This window comes from Aricia agestis, chromosome 3 (genome assembly GCF_905147365.1).
Source record: "Aricia agestis chromosome 3, ilAriAges1.1, whole genome shotgun sequence".
In the NCBI taxonomy this organism is placed as follows: Eukaryota; Metazoa; Arthropoda; class Insecta; order Lepidoptera; family Lycaenidae; genus Aricia; species Aricia agestis.
Genome location: NC_056408.1, coordinates 19,226,913 through 19,247,227, shown reverse-complemented (window position 1 = coordinate 19,247,227; position 20,315 = coordinate 19,226,913). Strand labels below are relative to the sequence as shown.

Below are 20,315 nucleotides of genomic sequence, written 5' to 3'. Positions count from 1 at the left end.
TACCTATGTACATTTTGGTTAAATACGAACTATTTTATAAAGATAAAAAAGTCCTAAAATCGTTTTATCTAATACTAGTTTTTGCCCGCGGCTTCGCTCGCTTTAAAAAGTATTATTATTAACTAATAAGGTATCAAAGTACCTTACTCATAGATCTAAGCTCCCCGCAAGATGGTCCCCGCCCATCGTACGCAACGGGCCGTGCAGCAGAAATCGTAATATATTAATTTCGCCATTACTTTAAAACCAAACGTCCAATTTTAATAATTCAAAGACCAAATATTGTCTACATAAACTTTGCTTAGTAACGAAATAATTAATTTTGATACGAATTATTGAGTAAAATAAACGCGTTTAAATGTAGTCCAAAAAATCAAGATTTTTAAATAAAAAAAAGGTAGCTGTGCCTCACTCGACATAGAAGTGTGTCGCGGACTTTTTTGTAGATATTTCATATTTATAAGATCAACAATTAATTAGTACATTTTTATGGTTTCATCTTTTATAGTTTCGGCAGCGTATGCAAAATAAGTAACTTTTCTGGTTGATTTTTTACACCTTGTGTCAGAAAAACCCTATTTTTTTTTTCAAAATAAAATTTTGCCTATGTTACACGTGGATAATGTAGCTTTCGAATGGTGAAATAATTTTCAAAATCGGTCCAGTAGTTTTTGAGCCTATTTATTACAATTAAACAAACAAAGTTCTCCTCTTTATAATATTAGTGTAGATCAGGGGTTCCCAAACTGTGCGCCGCGGAAAGGCAAGATTGTGGCCGTGAGTCGATCCTCCATCCTTATACGAAACCACAAATATAAAAAATATAAAATTATAATAATATTAATTATGTAGGTAAAACAGGTAGGTGATTAAATATTTGTTTATTTTATTATTTACCTGCAAAACCTAACTATAATCATTAAAGGTGTTTATTTACGTATCTTTTTCTAATAGCTAGGTAGAGTAGGGCGCCGTGACAAAATATTGTGACGTGCAACTGCACCGCAGGCTGAAAAAGATTGGGAACTCCTGGTGTAGATTAATTGTATATAATAATAATTCTGCTTTACAACGACATTATATTGTTCCTATTACTATTAACTATTTAATAGATATTGCTGTTAAAAGGCTTAATATAAACAAAACCGGTGTCCGATCCTTTAATTACATGATGTGTGGCACATTTTATTGACTTAAATATATTTTTCTCTACCTTTTGAAAAAATTTTGTTTCTCTGCATCTCATTCAAATCTGACCAATTCTTCATAAGCAAATCATTATTGCTTCTTAACTATCTGACTTTTTTCCTGTTCCTTCACTTCTATGGTCTTACCATAGAAGTGAAGGAATTTATTTTAGATACAACCCTCTATCATTTAAAATAAAAATAACCAGGGGGGTGAGCCAAAATCTTATCGTTTTCGCTTCGTTATAGAATCGCCGCTGAAAATGTATGGAATTGACAATAAGCGTTCGTTAATATGACGTTGACGTTCGACTCGTCTAATGTCAATTCCATACATTTTGATCGGCGATTCTATAACGAAGCGAAAACGAAAAAGTTTCGGCTAAATGGCCAGTTTATTTTGCTACATTTTTCACAAAAAGCCATTATAAAAATACACAATTTTTTCCCCTAAACTTAGGTTTTCAATGTCTTATTCCACGAAATTAACACACCACGTGCACAAGTTAAGCTATCAAATGCGACATCTTTTATGTTAAACATGAGAAGTATTGGTCATATCAGTATGAAAGTCTGAGAAAAACTACAATGGCTGCTATTTTACAACCGTGAGAAAGAAGAAATTTGAGAGCCAATTTGTCGATAAAATATGCGATACACGTGATATGACAAAGGATCGGACACCAGTGACGGGAGACATTGTTTTTGTTTATTTAAAATATTCTCATTATTTTGTCAATTTTACAAGTTTTAAGATATCATTGTTTAAAAATGCAAATTAAACTACAATTTATTTTGTTTACTAATGTCGAAATGATAATGAATGGAGGCACTCCAGTGTCGTGCAATTGTAAGTGACAGGTGACTATTGTGTTTAAATATTGTAAAAATTATTTTCTAATTCTTTAAAAAAGCCATCAAAACAAAACATTTTCTAAAACGTGTGCTTAGTAAGGTGGCGTTTGAGGCGCGACCGAGACGCGAACTTCGAGCCGCAGTATTTACAGACGACACACTCAGCGGAGTGTTTTAGTTTGAAATGCGAATAATATGCACTGCCGCTAGTAAAATTGATATCGCATTCGTTGCAGCGGTCCACTCTCCTGCTCTGTCCGTGTGCCAGTTCCATGTGCGTCTTTCTCAGTCGCCAGTCGTAGAATCGTTCCGAACACTTGGTGCACCCGTACGACATGCAAGCCTTCTCGGTCCGGCGGTGCTTCTCCTTCGCATCTATGCTCGGAAACGTTTTCTTACATCTTTTGCACGTCGCCTCGTACTGCTGATGCTTGGAGCGGACGTGCTTCAGCAGGCCGGTGGTTGCGGCGTAGCTGCTCCCGCACACATGACAAACGTAGGATAGAAAATGCGTTATAGTGTGTCTGTTCAGGTGAGAGAGCGTAGGCATCTTCTTCTCGCAGAGTGCACAATCGAAAGTGTTGTTTCTGAGCATGTACGGCATGATACCCAGCTTGCCGCCGAGGTCAAGATTCAGCTCGTGAGTGGTTTTCAAGTGTTCGGCTACGGTCTCCAAGTTTGAGAATTTTTCCCAGCATATCCTACATTTCATGTCCGAGATATCGGCCTTGATGAATTCGAGCTTAGGTAAACCTTTGAACACTGCCCCCAGGTAGAATTCGAAGTGCTCTTCTTGCATATGGAGTCTGAACTTTTCGGCATCGTCGTATAGATCGAGGCAGAACACGCACAACATGCTCTTATCGTTTACTCTGAACGGGTACGCGGTCGTGTTTAATATGATAATCTCAGCGTTACTTCGCGCCGGATTAGTTTCTAAAACAAAAAGAATACGCTATACCGGTTGCGTTTTAGATTTAATTATAGGAGCAAGTCACACGTTTAGTGTTCAATGAGCAAGATTCTTCATCTTGAGCCCGTGTTTTCATTTAAGTCATTTATCAAATCAATCATTTTTTTTACTGCACAATTAGAGATAATCTATTGTAATATTTTAATAATGTTGTCTAATTTCCAACCAGCAATTTGAGCTGCACATCGTTCACTTGCAAAATATTTAAGTACGATTAGTAACTCTCGTATCTCTTAGTACATACTTTATGTATTCGGCAAAGCAGCAGAAAAATAACTCCGTTAATTATCCGTAAATTAGTTCATTGTTCAAGTCCTTGAAATATTTCGCCTAAGCCACACCCTAATAAATGCCACAGAAAAAATCGTCTTTATAAAAGATGGCATAAGACCACAAGTCAAAAACAAGATCATCTCTTTCAGTTTTAATTATGGTATGTCGTCATCAAAGAGTGGTGAATTAAATGTCATATTTTATCCTTAGTCTTTTCTATATAAGAATAATTACCTGTACATGTGTACAGGTAATTATTTTTATATAGAAAAGACCTAGTAGGCACTTTAGAATAAAGTTCTGGATTGTAATAGTCTATGAGTAATTAATAGAAGAGATAATGTCAACTAGTTTAATAATGAGGAAACGTTGGATAATATCAAACATGTCACACAACGAAATTCGAAAGTAGTTCGTATTATTCTAGTAGATGTATAATGAATGAAAATATTAATGGATCGTCCGAAAAACTTTTTTTATTTTCAATGAAGTTGAAAGTTGAAAATTGTGAATGTTCTATCTCCTACCTAGCTACACTGGTAAGTACTGTGTGGTCCTATCATACATCGATTTTGTCTCGCAAATAAAAGCTTTGATCAGTAGGTACCTAACAAGACGGCCGCGAAATATTACCTATTAGAATAAAATATGACGTAAAAAATATGTATTAAGGTATGTTTAGCCGTTGAAATGATCCAACTGTTTATTAATTAGCATAAGGAGTCGTATTTAATTTTTACTGTTATCGAAGTAAAACATTATAAAAATGACCGTTACATCAAAAATGTTTCTTCATTACACTATAGTACACGAAAAAGGGAAATACCTAAAGCTCTAACTACTACTAAATCATAACAAATATGACAGAATTTCAAAAGCATATCATCGTCGTATCCAATAACTATATTATTGTCTTTACAACCAATTTTTAGGCCTTAAGGAAACATTAGTTTGTACAATAACAATAATTATTCACAAATTATAACTAACATTTGATAAAGCAAAGTTGATAAGATATGTTACAGAAATTCTGTCTAAATCATTCGTAAGCAACTTGCGTTGAACTTTTTCTGGCACAGATTTAGGAAGAAATTATAGTTCAGGCTGCATTGACAGGGGTATCTTAAATGTTAATTTTGCCTCTGACAGTGTGTTTAAAACATAGCTTATTCGCTAAATTGCTTATCACAGGACGAAACCTGAATTATACTGGTAAGCTTGAAAAATTGAAAAAAAAAACATAATTACGTATGGAATGTCGTACATAACATGCGAACCATTTCGAACAATTATAATTTTAAAAAACGTATTATAGTGTGTTTTTAAACTAATCTCGTATACCACAATTTACGCTTAGTTCATCGCAACTTGCTTTACCGAATGTGGTACTGAAAAATGTAAACCTACCTTTTTTTTTCTTTTCCGGCTTAGGTTTGCTCGATGTAGCCTTTTCCTTGCTTACTTTTGCCTTTTTTGCGGTTGATTTATCTTTAGTAGTAGTGGATTTCCTTTTTGTTGTAGGTTTAACATTGTCCAATAAATCTTGTAAATCTACTGGTTCCTTTTTAGGGGTTTTGCTAGCATATTTCGTTAAAGGAACGTCATCGTCGACTGAAATAAAAATGGTATTATTTTTCAATATCACACAATCTTCAACACTGTTGACCTAACCCGAATTAATAAAATTTTTGTGACCATGCCGAATATTGGCTTATATGTTCTGTAGATAAGATAATGATTATTGAGCAATTTAAAACCAATTTTTGCAAATTTCAAAACACAAAATCAAACATATCATCTAAAAATTAAACTTCAAGGAAATGTTGTAATAAAAAAAAAACTTACGATCATCATATCCATCGTCATCGCCAAAATCAGGTTGATCATTAAAGTCGTCGTCCTCGTCACTGTTGTGATTTTTCTCCTTCTTAACCTGTTCTAATTTGACTTCTGTCGCTAAAAAGTCATATAAAATGGTTAAAATACATAGGTAATTTACATAGGTATAGTCATCATTAGTCATACTCAGGGCAGTAATTCGGGGTAATTTCCAAGTTAGACTAGTGAGGTAAATAAGATATTTTTGGAGAACTGAAATAGCGGTCTCAATATTCAATATTCTTATTCGTAGTTTTGAAGAAGTTTTGAGTCATGTGCGTGATGACGTCGTAAAAGTTGTGGCCAGGAGTCAGGACTCGGGAACCTGGTTATTGGTTGATCTTCGCGATCATGTTCGTTAGAAACGCCATACATTTTCAAAAGAGCGTTTTCATTTAAATTCCGCTCTGAACGGACCGAAATTATTCCTGGTTTTGTTCAAACAGCAAAATAAAATTAGTCCTGCTCAAAATACCGGTTAAAAAAACCGTTCGCGATTATGTTCGCCCCGCCCACTTACACACACCACGACCCTCACCTATTGTGCATACATTCAAAACAAATAGCCTATTGCCTATTAGATGCTGCACTAGAAAGGGATAGAACCATCCCACTCGCGAGAATAGGTGTCGAACTGTAAGTACCACCCGCGGGTGGCCAATCAGTAGGGACTCACAAGCGAGCGGTGACGCACGCGCAAGATTTTTCGTCGCGTATCTATTGTTTACTGATCATAGAGGAATTTTATTCATGATACTGATTTGAAACAAAAAATGAACAATTAAGAAAGGCCAATGAAATATGTATTTGAATAAGATATTTAAATATAAAAAGTAGATAAAAACTATACAAACATAGCAAATAAACCAATTTCATACAAAGAAACGCACAAACTACACAGAAATAAACACTAGTTACTATGTTTAAATTGTAAAAGTTTCCTGCACTATAATCGAATATATAAAACTACTATAAAATATAGGTTGGGTTACTAAAATTTTATATTACTATAAAAAGGTTTGCTATTCATACCAATAGTAATTAAAAAAGAATATTTTGTTTTCTAAAAGGCGAAAACCTTGATTTCGTCAGAAAAGGTACGAGTTATGCGATAGACAGAGAGCGGACATGTAGGTGAATATAATTGTAGGCACCTAGCACTGCGCGGTCGGAATTTGAACTTAATAGTATCGTAACATGAGTCGTTATTTCTTTAAACGGGTTTCGCTAGTGAGACTTCTGTTGGTACTACTAATATATATTCTGTGGCACTAGTTACTAACGCCACAACTTGTGGCGTTCGGTCGGAAGATCATCATTTGCGAGCTCACCTGTATTGGGCATGTGCAGGGTATTTAACGAAATAATAATTAATCTATTAGTACACGAACCTGTTGCGTCAGCTACTGAGTTTCCGGGATCCAGCCATTGTATAAAAGTGCGCTCGCACTCCTGCACCTGGCGTTTGAACTCAGTAGCGTCCCTTAGCTTCGATATGCACTGCTCACAAATCAGCCGACTGTTACTGTTCGGTCCGCCAGACGTGGAGTAGGCAATCTGAAATATATATGTACTGGTTACAAGAAGCAAATAGACATACAGGGTAACTAGGGGTACAGGGGAAGAAGGATCATTGTCAACTTTTCGATAAAAACAAACTAATAATGCCATCTAGTGCAAAATGAAAAACCTTTCTGTCCATATTACCGAAAAACGCTTAAAACGATCATCGTACACAAGGGACTCAAAAAAAGATTGTATGACGGTATCATAGAAAGATCAATGTCACTCTATTTGCAGAAAGAAAGATCATTGTCTATGGACATTGATCTTTTTTAGTTTGACAGCTGGCTGTCAGTTGCTGTCTGTTTCGTACCGTAAATCGGGGTGAATAGAATTGAAGGGGGCAATAGAGAAAAAACTTAGGATAAGTTCTAATGTTTTTTATGGCAAACTCGGTATCCCCAGTAAAAAACCCGAAACTTCATAAATTTGTTGGTATCATTTTTCTTAGTCTGGCAACTTTTTATTTGTGGCTACATCGCTTAAACCGTCATAATGTAATGTCAAAGTTGACAACAAAATAAGTCGTTGCAGACTAGCGAGTTTAAACCTCCGCATTTCAGTGAATTTCGGACATAATAGTTTGTAGTTTTCTTCAAATTACGGTAAGTGCTGTTATAATTATATTGTGATATAGTTATTAAGATAAGAATATGCATTACTATATAAAATTGCTCTTTTTTCGTAAGCCTTATTTTCTTTAAATTTTTGGGGTGATTAGATACACGAAAGGGATGAATAAACAGGCCTGAGAGGTTAATAGGCACGCAACTATGGTTAATAGACACAGCCAAGGGGTGATTAGTTACGAAAGAGGGGTGATAAGCCACGATTATGTCAGGGCTGCCACAAAGTTTGTAGTTGTTATCTACAGTTCAAATTTTTGCTTTTAGTTACTTAAAGTGTTTTTAATTTTCTTGATTATTTTTTAATCCATTTCATCTTTTTAGGGTTTCGTACCCAAAAGGTAAAACGGGACCCTATTACTGAGACTTCGATGTCTGTCCGTCTGTCTGTCTGTCCGTCTCCAGGGTGTATCTCAAGAATGGCTATAGCTAGACTTCTGAAATTTTCACAGATTGTGTACATCTGTTGCCGCTATAACAACAAATACTAAAAATAAAATAAACTTAATATTTAAGGGGGGGCTCCCATACAAGGAACGTGATTTTTTTGGCCTTTTTGATCGTAATCAATAATGGTAACAGCTAGGCACTTGAAATTTTATTTTATTTATTTATTTATTTATTTATTATGAAAACCAACAGCTTACATACTTAAAACAAATTACATAGAGCGTTTAACAAACAATAAAGCCAATAACAGGTTTCCCATATATAACTATTATGTAGTACAAACTAAAACCTTAAAATAATAAAGGCACATAATATTAATATTGAAAGTTAAAAGTCTAGAAAGAAGAGGCTGGTCGAGAAATTTAACCAGTATAGGGCTCTTGGATATCTCTAGTGGCGCAGCGAGTGGCAGATTCAGGCAACACGTATCCATCAGAGTGCGATCAGCAAAAAAGTGCAGTGACTTGTATGAGAATCATATGATATCACATAATATTCAAACCTTTTATATTTTTAATAAGACTATAATGTTACCATGCAGGTTTTAATAATATCGAGGTGTTTTTAGTTGTGTTTTATGTAAGTATTTGATTTAAATTATATTAACTAATTTTAATTAAGAAGACTGGTGCAAGCAATAATATTATTTCTTTAGTCATAATTTCAGGCTTTTTACCGAATTTATTACTTGGATTCTAAATTTAGCCTTAGAGTGAGAAAATAAGTCAATATTACTGAAATGCTTATTAAATACATGAGTGATACGTGTTAGGACAGAATTTTGTGCGTAATTTGTTTGATGCAGCGGAACATGCAGTAGTGGGGTCTTACGGGTTCGGTATTTTGGGGTTCGAAATGAAATTTGAGATACAAGGTGTGGACAATCTATTCTATTATTTAAAATATCGTAAATAAAGCCCATATCCAGGACAATACGCCTCTGCTCTAAAGTTAGCAGATTGTGTGAATCACAGGAATCTTCATAAGTTTTAAAGAATTTCCGGCTTTTATAGTTCAGGTGATTAATAAACTTCTTTTGTATTCTCTCTAGTCGGCTTTTATAGATAATGTAGTGTGGAGACCAAATAGGACAACTATATTCTAGAATATTCCTGACATAAGCTGAGTAGACTGACATAAGAGCTGTAGGGTTTGAAAAAGATTTACAGCTACGCAGAACAAATCCAAGGTTTTTGTGAGCTTTCGAGATGATATTCTCAATGTGGTCCGAGAACATGAATTTACTATCTAAAAAGACACCCAAATCCCTGATACTACGTTTTCTTTTAATGACGATTCCATCAAGCTTGTAGTGATTAGTAATAGGGTTTAGTTTTCGAGTAAAGGTGATGCACTCACATTTACTAGATTTACTAGATGTGATGTTGTTCAATGCATAATACGAGAGTAAATTGTCTAAATCGTTTTGAAGCAACATACAGTCCATAGGTGTTCTTATTTTAAGAAAAACCTTTTTATCGTCTGCGTACATTAGATAATTTGAGTTTTTTATATATAATCCAATATCAAATAAGTATGCATTGTAAAGGAGCGGACCCAAATGAGAGCCTTGGGGGACGCCAGTAGGAACAATAATGAAATCCGAGCGATAGCCTCCCAAGACCACAGCCTGTGACCGGTTAGACAAGTATGATTTCATCCATCGTAACAAGTCTCCGTGAATGCTGAGAGCCTGTAGCTTATGAAGAAGAATATCATGGTCTACACGATCGAAGGCTTTCTCAAAATCCGTGTAGATTACATCAATTTGGCCACCACCTTCCATATTTTCTAAGACATAGCTAGAGAAACAAGCCAGGTTGGTAGTAGTGGAGCGACCTTTTAAGAAGCCATGCTGTTGATTGGGTATTGATTGATGTAAGGTGGGGTATATATAATTGTAGACAATTTTTTCCAAAACTTTTGCCGGTACATTCAATATAGAGATTCCTCTGTAATTTTTTATGTCCATACGCGAACCTTTTTTATGTATCGGTACTATTTGAGCAGCTTTCCACTTACGTGGAAAGATTCCTTCTTTTAGAGAGCGATTATACAATATTGTTAGTGGAAGAGAAAGCGAATCAGAACAACGGGACCAAAATATTGTCGGTAGACCATCGCTGCCTGCGCCCTTGTTAGTATCAAGGGATTTTAAAATTTTTATTACTGCAGATTCTGTAGTTTGAAAATTAGAAACAATGTCAGCGCCTGAAGGTGACAATTGATGAAAAGTTTGAGGCCCAGAAGGCGTACCGAATACGCTTTGAAAAAAAGAACTGAAAGCGTCACATATTTTTTGGCCGTCTGTGTATTCAGTTCCATTTAAGCTTAGTTTTTTGGGATAAGCTGAGCCTCCTCGCAACGTTTTAATATATGTCCAAAATAACTTCGGATGGTTTTTTATATTACGTTCACAATTTGATGTATAGTCACGAAGACATATTTTTTTAATTCGATGCTCTCTCGACCTCAATAAAGCAAATTCGTCATAATCTAATTTGTTCCTATATTTCTTCCAGCGGCCGTGCGCCTTAGATTTTTCTTTAATAATATTTATAAGTGCAGGCGAGTACCATTTTGGGTATGAACGTTTGCCCGAGATTCGACTGACGGGTACATGTAACTCGACACAGCGATTAATAACATCGTACATAAAGTCTACTGCTTTATCTAGAGTGTCCGTAGACAGGGCAGACCAATCGAACTCTTTGAAGTGTTCATTAATCGAGGTATAAGGCGCCTTTCTAAAATTAAACTTCTGGGTAGCGGCCTCGCGTAAGGGTGTGACGTTTAAATCCAGTACGGTAAATGAAAAAGCGGGGTGAGCACGATCCTCGCTGAGAAGGGGTACGGAGACACGGGTTAAGTTCAATGGGAGATTTGAAAAAGCTAGATCTAGAGTGTTATTACAATGATTTTTTAAAATATTATATTGGCGGAGGCCACTAAAAGAAAGAAGATCTAATAATTTTGTACCTGCAGTTTGGATCTCCACCGATCCTTTCCTAATCAGGGAGCTACCGTACTCGTCCCAATGAAAACAAGACAGATTAAAATCCCCAATTATAATAAAATTATCATTCGGGCAGACTTCCACCATATCGATAACCGCTTTACTGATTGCTTCTAAATCGCTAGGCAAGCGTCTCGGATTAGGTGGAATATAAACCGCACAGAAGTGCAGATCCGTAGTCGAGGAACACGTACTCGATGGTATAGTAACCCACAGCGTCTCAATATTGGAACAGTCACGGGCGCGCGGCACGGCCGCCAGCTCGCGGCGCACCAGCACGGCGACGCCGCCGCCCAGGCGCTTGCCGCTGGCGGCAGGGTCGCGGTCGGCGCGGAACACGTCGTACCTGTCGTCGCACACCTCGCCGTCGAATACGCCGTCGTGTAACCACGTCTCAGTTAATATTATTACGTCGTAGTCATTATTCAAAATGCTAAGTCTCAGATCTTCGCATTTTGTTCTCAAGCCCCGAACGTTTTGGTAGTAGACGTTTAATTCGTTAGTTAATTCTTGATTATATTTGTAATTTAATAATTAATAATAAAATTAAAATAAACTAAATATTTAAGGGAGGCTCCCATTCAAAAAACACAATTTTTGTCTACTTTCGCTCTATACCGGTACGGAATCCTTTGTGCGCGAGTCCGACACGCACTTGGCCGATTTTTTAAATTTAATTCATTCGTAACAGAATAATATAAACTAGTAAGATTTTTAATTCATTTTTTTGTTAATATTTACTTTGTTTTATTTCTCAGATTCAATAATGCCTCGAAACTATAAGCCCGATCCACGAGGTAAGCAGTATCGCAAATATGACCCTAATACAATCAAACTTGCTTTGGAAGAGTTTCAAACAACTCCAAAGTGTTCATTAGCGTCTATTGCAGAAAAATACAATATCAATAAATCAGTGCTATATCGACATAATAGGAAAACTATGAAAACACAAGGTGGTCAGAATGCTTTAGACGAAGACACAGAACGCCACATCGTAAATTATTTAAATATTTGCGGCGATTGGGGTTATCCATTAGACACTTATGATTTAAGAATTATAATTAAATTATATTTAGATAATCTAGGTATATCACACAAACGTTTCAAAAACAACATGCCTGGGCCAGATTTTGCCACAAGATTTTTACAAAGACATAAAAATTCAATTTCTTTGAGAATTTGTCAAAACATAAAAAAGTCAAGGGCTCAAGTTTCACCTGATACAATTAAAGAATACTTTGGGGAGTTAGAGGAATCACTGAAAGAAATTGATCCTAAAAACATAATTAACTATGACGAAACAAACCTCAGTGATGACCCTGGACGCAAGAAGGTTATAGTGAAAAGGGGTACTAAGTACCCTGAGAGAGTTCTCAACCAGTCAAAATCTTCAATTTCTATAATGATGGCTGGTACAGCAGCAGGAGAGCTTCTGCCTCCATATGTAATTTATAAGGCCAACAATATTTATGATACTTGGGCTACAGGCGGACCTAAAGGTGCACGTTTCAACAGAACTCCATCTGGATGGATTGATGGCAGCACTTTTGAAGATTATATTAAGTCCATTATTATTCCATTCCTTAAAGATAAATCTGGAAAAAAAGTTCTTATAGGTGACAACCTATCATCTCATTTATCAGTAGAAGTGATTAGAATCTGCGAACAACATAATATTTCATTTATATTTCTACCAGCGAATTCTACCCACTTAACGCAGCCCCTGGATATCGCTTTTTTTAGGCCTATGAAAAAGCATGGAGAAACATTTTATGCAAATGGAAAAAAACAGATGGCAGAACCCAAGCTTCAGTGCCGAAAGGATGCTTCCCAAGACTTTTAAAATTGCTTATTGATGAATTGTCAGAGAACATTGAGACAAACCTTAAAGCTGGTTTTCGAAAAGCGGGCATTATTCCTATTGACCGTAATCAAGTTCTATCAAGACTCCCAAATGCCGAAAATGACGATCCGGATAAATCAAGATATGCTGTTGACGAATCAATCTTGCAAATACTTTAAGAAATGAGATATGGTACTATGAACATTAAGGAACCAACACGTAAACGAAAATTAAATGCCGAACCTGGAAAAAGTTTAGGAAACATAGATGACGATAATTTGGAAAGTACATCTAATCACGAAATTACGAATAAGACAGTAAAAATATGTAGACATGCTAACAAAAAAAAGAAGGTAGTTGTTATTCCTGGAAAATCTGTTATTATCGATCCCGAAAGTAATAATTCTGAAAACAAAATAAATAAAAACACTAATCCTGAAAATGTTATAAGTAAATCTACGAAGAAAAAAGAAGTACAACAACTAATAGAAAAACTGAAAAAAGATTTGGTGAACAAAGGTAAGACGGAATCTAAAAGGAGTGTGTTAGATTCAGATAAAAAAATTAAAGAAATAGATATAAATCTACTACCTGTAGTATGTGTGGATGAATATGGTATTGTCAATAATTCTCAACAACAAGAAGATGAAGAACTGCTTATTAACAACTACATTGAGGAAACTGTATCTAGTATAGATTACTTACCTGATATAGGAGCAGAAGAAATATTTAGTGAATTTATAGAGCCGCTAGAAAAAAAGGAAGAGACAAGAGTCGAAGAAAAGAAAATTGAAATTATTTCTGTAGAAAATGTGGAGAACGTTAGATGTGGAGTAAATCTACGCAAATATAAAAAAATACCATTAAATACAGTAATTAACATAAAAAAAGAAAACACTAAGAGATCTAAAAATATTAAAGAAGTACCTGTACGACGAGGAAGTTATTACAAAAATGAAGCAGAGATTATAAAGGATTTAAACGATGTCAATTTTATATAATTTCATAAAAAATAGTAACAATTTTCTTATAAACAACTGATAATAATTATTTTATATTTTGATTTTATTAATGAAACGACTGATTTGATGAGAAAAGAAACCTCAAGTAGGTACCATAAGAGTAAAGTGTTAAAATAACTTTGTTTTGGAAGTATGTGTTTTTGTTTATTAATTAATTTTTACACTTTTTTTTATTTTTGACCAAAGATTTATTTTTGACTGATGTTGTGATAGTTATTTGTTTGTCTTTTTAAATAATATTTCATTTTTATTTTAAGATGGAAGAATTAGAGGCAAAATATTTTGTTTTATACGAGTTTGAAGTTTATGTTTACGATAATTATTAGTTATGTTGATATTTTTAAAGACTATTAGTAATTATTGTTGATTATGATTGATATTGATAATAATAGCGATTAATTTAATATAAAGAATATTATTTTAAAATCAAGTTCATTTTCTTTTAGATTTGTTTTCGTGGTTCACTCTAAAATAGCATTTAAATTCATTTTTATTATTAGTGATTTCTATTTGAAATTATAATTTGTACTAATAAATAATTAAAGAAACCTTCTCGAGTTTGCTTGCCTTTAACCAATAAAGAATATAATATAGGGAAACTGTAACGAGGCAGCCCTACGAAAATTTTCCAATCACCCCTCAGGTGTGTCTATTGTCCCCTGATAAGTGGTAAATAGAATTTACGTATATTTTGTGTCTTTTTTTATTAACTACGAACATATCCGAAGAGAAACAAGTTTAAATCAATAGTTTGGCCTAAGACTCAATATATACGTGACTAAAAAAGTGGGTATCCATTCTGCAACCTTGCGAAAATAATTACCAAAGTCCGAAGACCTATCTATTCACCCCAAATTACGGTATGTGGTTTCGTACATTGTAGTTTTCGCGGTATTTATAGAACTTTATGCAATTACAGTTAATTAAATTTATTTCATGTGTATAAAATAAACATGTCTAACGGTGAAAGTGAATGTCTACATGCCGCGTAACAGATAAACCTAAGAAAATACCTAAGGCTTTTCGTTCTACTGACGTAGTGAAGAAGCTTCGTTTGGCAAGCCATGCCACTGGAGAAGACTGTAAATGTAGCAGGCATAAGTGTTCAGGAAGTACCTGATTCAGCACGACTTCAAATAATACAGAACTTTAACAGTGCAGCTAGTCACGACGAACAAACCCTGTACTTGAGTGGTCTAGTTTCCGTTTTACCAGTGAAACAGCGTCGAAGCCGTCTATCAAATCCAGACACTAGTCATACGCATTCGAATGCATATAAAGTACGGTATACTGTAGAGGGTAACACTATAGAGAAACCTATCTGCTACAAAGGTTTTTTGAGTATATACGGCATCACAAATAAAAGTATGCAAAATATCAAAAACCCATATCATATACAGTCATTTTGGGTAACTTTAAATTGCAATTTAACTTTGAACAATACAATATTGTATTGTTCAAAGTTAAACCGCAATTCAAAGTTACCCAAAATGAGCGTAATGGTTTTTTCATCTAATATGTAAAATTCTCGTGTCAGTTTTCGTTGCCATACTCCTCCGAAACGGCTTGACCGATTCTCATGAAATTTTGTGAGCATATTGAGTAGGTCTGAGAATCGGCCAACATCTATTTTTCATACCTAAAATTATTTATATGGCAAAACAACGTTTGCCGGGACAGCTAGTATCATATAAATCAATGAATTTGGCACACGACTTATAATTAGTTTAGCACTTAATTTCTTAATTAAATATTTATTATTGTTACAGGGAAAATCTATATATTAATACGCAAGCGAAAAACTATTTTATACCGTTTAAATACGTGGGAGAGCCATGCTTCGGCACGAATGGGCCAGCTCGACCGGAGAAATACCACGTTCTCACAGAAAACCGGCGTGAAACAGCGCTTGCGCTGTGTTTCGCCGAGTGAGTGAGTTTACCGGAGGCCCAATCCCCTACCCTATTCCCTTCCCTACCCTACCCTATTCCCTCCCTATTACCCTATTCCCTCCTAAAAGGCCGGCAACGCACCTGCAGCCCTTCTGATGCTGCGAGTGTCCATGGGCGACGGAAGTTGCTTTCCCTCAGGTGACCCGTTTGCTCGTTTGCCTTCTTGCCCCGTTAGTTTCATAAAAAAAATCAATTTTTCTGTGATAGCTGTAGCGGTCAAAATAAAAACTACACCGTGTTTCGCTATATCTACTATTTAGTGCATATTAAAAAAAGGTTCAACAAAATTTCTATTATATTCCCTGTGCGACGGCACTCTTACATAGAATGTGATAAGAACATGGGACTTATCAGACAAAAAACACCGTGTGAATTGCCATCTGATTGGGTCAAAGGGTTTGCTGAAGCACGAAATTTTCCTGAACCTTTCAAAGTTATTAATTGTGACTTGTTTATGTTTAAAAATTATTCTCAGGTGTTTAAAAACTTCTTTGTCAATAAATGCCCCTTTGCTTCTCGTCCAGTTCGACAATTAGCAGTAATCAAAAATGCACCAAATCAAAAGAGAATGTTTTTAAATGTATGGAGTCTGGTCCAAATTGCCACCACTAACGAGACCTATATAGTAAAAATGTCTACTGAATACCGAGTCATTATAACCAGACCACAATCGAAAATACCCTGTCAGTGAAAAGTTATGGCTGAATGAAAAGTCGTGTTTTTTACCATTTTGTATGAAAAATATTGTAGATGTAATAAAAATGTATTGAGTTTGGAGCAAATGTCCACAACCAATAACACTTACGTAATGGTCTGCTAAATACGGAATCATTATTACTGAACCGCAACCAAATATATCCTGTTAATATAAAGACTATGATCTTTTTTACATGCACTGAAATAAATTATCTTTAGCAAAGTACCAATTTAGCTCGGCTAAAAATTATTCGGCTGCGTTCAATCAAGTCATATCTAAAATGTCCAATAAAGCTTTGCTAGGATTATACAAGCAAATATTGTTAAATATTCTTGGCTATTATTAATAAGTACTTATCAATTTCTAAATGGCCAAATCGTTAAATAGTACCCTTACCGAATTTGGTTCAAAACAGACAAGCTTACGTTATTATTTCATGATAATTAAATTATTTAATTTTAAACATAATCACAGTAGGCTAAAAGTTATAACGAGTTCGGTTATAAACAGACAACGTTACATTGCTATTAAATAATAAGTAAGTTGTTTAATTTTAGACATAATCACAGTTGTCTAATATTTACAACAAGTTCGGTTAAAAACACACAAGGTTACATTGCTGTATTATGTTAAGTACGTTACTTAATTTTAAACACAAGTTTACATGGCTAATATTAAGTAACTCGCTATGATGCACACAACCGTGTTGCTTAGTAAAGGCAAAGAATGTACTCATCTATTGGTAAATAAGCACAACTCGGAAATTAACAACAAAGTAAGCGAATACTATTTTTATCCGAGTAACTTGATAATAAATAAACAAGGATAAGGCTGTGGGCCCATGTGAAGCCGCTAAATTCGGCCATTTGTGTCAAATCACTGCAGCGTGACGGACGTGTCTATAGTGTCTATTGCAGCGCCGCCGCCTCGCATCTAGAAGACAGGTTAAACTTATAAAAATTTTCATCATTTTGAAGTGTTACCAAACTATTCTTGTTTCTGGATGTGGGGCGGCGTTTGCTATACCTACGAGGGCTGCTATTTATGTATCCGGAACTGGCCACTTACAAGAACAATATTTAAAAAGTAATTACAACATTTGAAAATAGAACTCTTTGGTTGAAGAATACATTTTGTTTCATGTGACTGTCAATTATTTTTCCATTGTGGCGTCATTTTGAAAATTGCGTGTCTTCATTTGCCATGGATTTAACGCGTGAACATTTTCGTGCAATGATTTACTACGATTTTCGGCGTGGGCTAAATCAACAACAGTGCTTTATTCAACTCACCGCAACTTTTGGAGATGAAGCACCATCAAAAACCACTGTTTATCACTGGTACAGTGAGTTTAATCGTGGGCTGTCTATGCTCACGGATGAAAATAAAGAAGGTCGCCCAAAAACAGCTGTTGTCCCACAAAATATAGATTCTGTGCGGGAACTAATAATGCGTGATCGTCATGTTACATATCGCGAGATAGAGGCGTCCTTAGGCATAAGTATGACGAGCATACATAAGATATTACACGAACATTTCGACGGGTGCAAAGTAAAAAGAGTCATCTACAAAACAGCAACTTTTCAGGAGAGCGCATAATAGGAAAAAGTGCTCCCATTTTGTCAATTTTTATCCTAATTTATTGAAATTTCCGTCATTACTTAATTATTTATTAATATATCTGCATGTATATTTCATTTTTTCTAATTATGTTTAATTTACGAGATATTGTAGTTGTCTTCATCTACATTGCTCTTAAAAATGTGACAAGAGAGTTAACTACCACTTGGTCGTTTCTACGTTGGAATTTAAAAAAATAGATTTATTGAAATACGTTTAGTATAATATATCAGTAAATATGTGAAATGTAACCCTTTGTATTGTTAAATAAAGTTAATGTCCGTTTTACGTCTTAAATACATCAAATTTAGAACATAACTGCACAGATATCTTTTTCTACGTCGTTGATTCGGTGCAAGGTACAAGATTTAGAAGGAGGTTAAATGAAATATTTACTTAGGAATCATTCATTTACTATCGTAAAAAATGTAATTTCTTATACATATTTGGAAACAAAAATAAACTTAACAAAAATCTTACTGATAATCATTTATGAGGTATACAATTTCAGGAACTTTGGTTTAGAATTCAACAGTAAAGTTATAATATAAACTTCGTTTAACAAAAATAAACAACTGAAATTATAATATTAAACAGAGTTGTAAACTTTTTATATGCTAAGTAAAAATAATAACTTAAGTCACAATATGACTTAGATTTCACAATAATAAAAATAAAAACAAATCCTTTAAACTTTAAAGTACGTTCTATTCGAAAACTTATTTAAATAAAAATAGGAAGTCATAATATCACTTGTGATAAAAGTAAGTAGAAAATTAAATTCTTAACAAAAATTCAATACTGTGTCGATACTTTAATTACTTTAAAACTAATTAAAAATTATTCAGTCTCATTGTCAGTATAGGAACTATGTTTTAAATTATTATAAAAGTTATGATATCTAGGAGGTATCAGATTTTGCTGGCAGAGGCTTATTAAGTCTTTGTACTTGGCACTTGTGATCATGATGGGTTCATTGTAACATTTTTTGGGATCATTAAAGACACGGTGAGAACGAGTAGTTACTTTTCGCACCAAGTCAATTCGCTTGGGTTCTTCATCACTTAGATCATATTTATAAAATATTGTGTAAGGATTATCTGCTTTAACAACTATTTCTCGAACTTGATTCCACTTAACATTCTCATTTTCGGTATTTTTTGTCAATTTAAAATCATTTACACACATTTTAAAATCCAAAATTTGGTCTTGTGTTATTTCTATAACATCATAAGCATCGCCAGACGTCTTACACCACCGGACGAGTGTATACCATTCTTCAGGACAATAAATGAATTTTCCCTTCGACGATTTCTCAATTAATGCGTGGACACTATCGCCTTCCTGTTGGGTGTGACCCTTCTCCAAAAATCTGTGAGAAATATCAATGCTATACTTTTGAGAGCAGTATACATACATCAGAAATACAATGCGGTTTCTATTTTGACCGCAACAGTTATCGGACCACAGGCGGATATCTTTGATGCCTCTGTCAATTGACTTTTGTATAAAATTATAAAGGCAACTAGCCACTTCATTTGAACCCCGCTTAGCTATAGTTTCAGGCCACATATAACATATTCCTTTTTTAAGTCCCATATCAAAAACAGTAAAATTAAAGACAGAAAGTTTTCGCTTATAATAAAATGAACTAGTTTCTCCGTGTGGTGTCGATAAAATTTTTTGAAAATCAAAGGTAGCCGAAGTTACAGTTTCAGGATTAGAAGTAGCTACATTTTTGTCTTGTTTCTTCAAAGACCTCGCTATATTTTTATCTTGTATATGTTTACTGTACTGATCTTGTGAATTGGTTGTCTGGTTGGAAGAGAGACAATTTTTAAATGCTATACAGACGTCGCACTGGTCTTTTTTAGGAATATAAAAGGCTATGTTCATTTCCTTATTAACTATGTCTCGGTATTGGCGCGCTGTCTGTACTCTATCCACAATATTATTTTCCTCTACCCAAGTCTGGTACAACTTAAACATCGTGGAAAAGTTTAAATCAGCCAAGTAAACTTTGTTTGTGTCCTTTCTTGTGTAATGTGACTCCACTGGTTGGAACGAGTTTACATGATCACAGACTCCTTTTATTATGGCGGCTGTACAAACCTTGTTTTTATTGTTATGACGACCTCTGAAATCTTTTTCACAGTTACCAGTAGATTTATCATATTTATCAAGAGCACTCTGTATAAACTGATTACTTACTGATAGTGTATTCTTAAACATTGTTTTGCATACTTTTACAGTGCTAGGGCTGGTTTCTTTTAAATTTATTGGAAGTGTGTAGTTTACACTGTATTGACGTTTAGAATTATTCTCTGTAGTAAATCTTCGCTTCATACTACGTTTTGTAT

The 20,315-nt window shown here is 34.6% G+C and overlaps 1 protein-coding gene across 14 annotated transcripts in view; it reads right to left on the bottom strand.

The window, feature by feature from the left end:
* LOC121725454 (gastrula zinc finger protein XlCGF57.1-like) overlaps positions 1–20,315 on the bottom strand; it is a 95,295-nt gene that overhangs the window by 46,634 nt on the left and 28,346 nt on the right. For 13 of the 14 annotated variants that reach the window (XM_042112454.1, XM_042112445.1, XM_042112447.1 and 10 more), the window contains exons 2-4: positions 6,558–6,723; positions 5,134–5,244; positions 4,696–4,899 (exon numbers count right to left, since the gene is read on the bottom strand). In XM_042112454.1, coding sequence (XP_041968388.1) covers positions 4,696–4,899; positions 5,134–5,244; positions 6,558–6,723 — 481 coding nt within the window. Of the gene's footprint in view, positions 1–2,085; positions 2,979–4,695; positions 4,900–5,133; positions 5,245–6,557; positions 6,724–20,315 lie in introns of those variants that run through there. The other variant, XM_042112457.1, reaches the window with a different exon arrangement.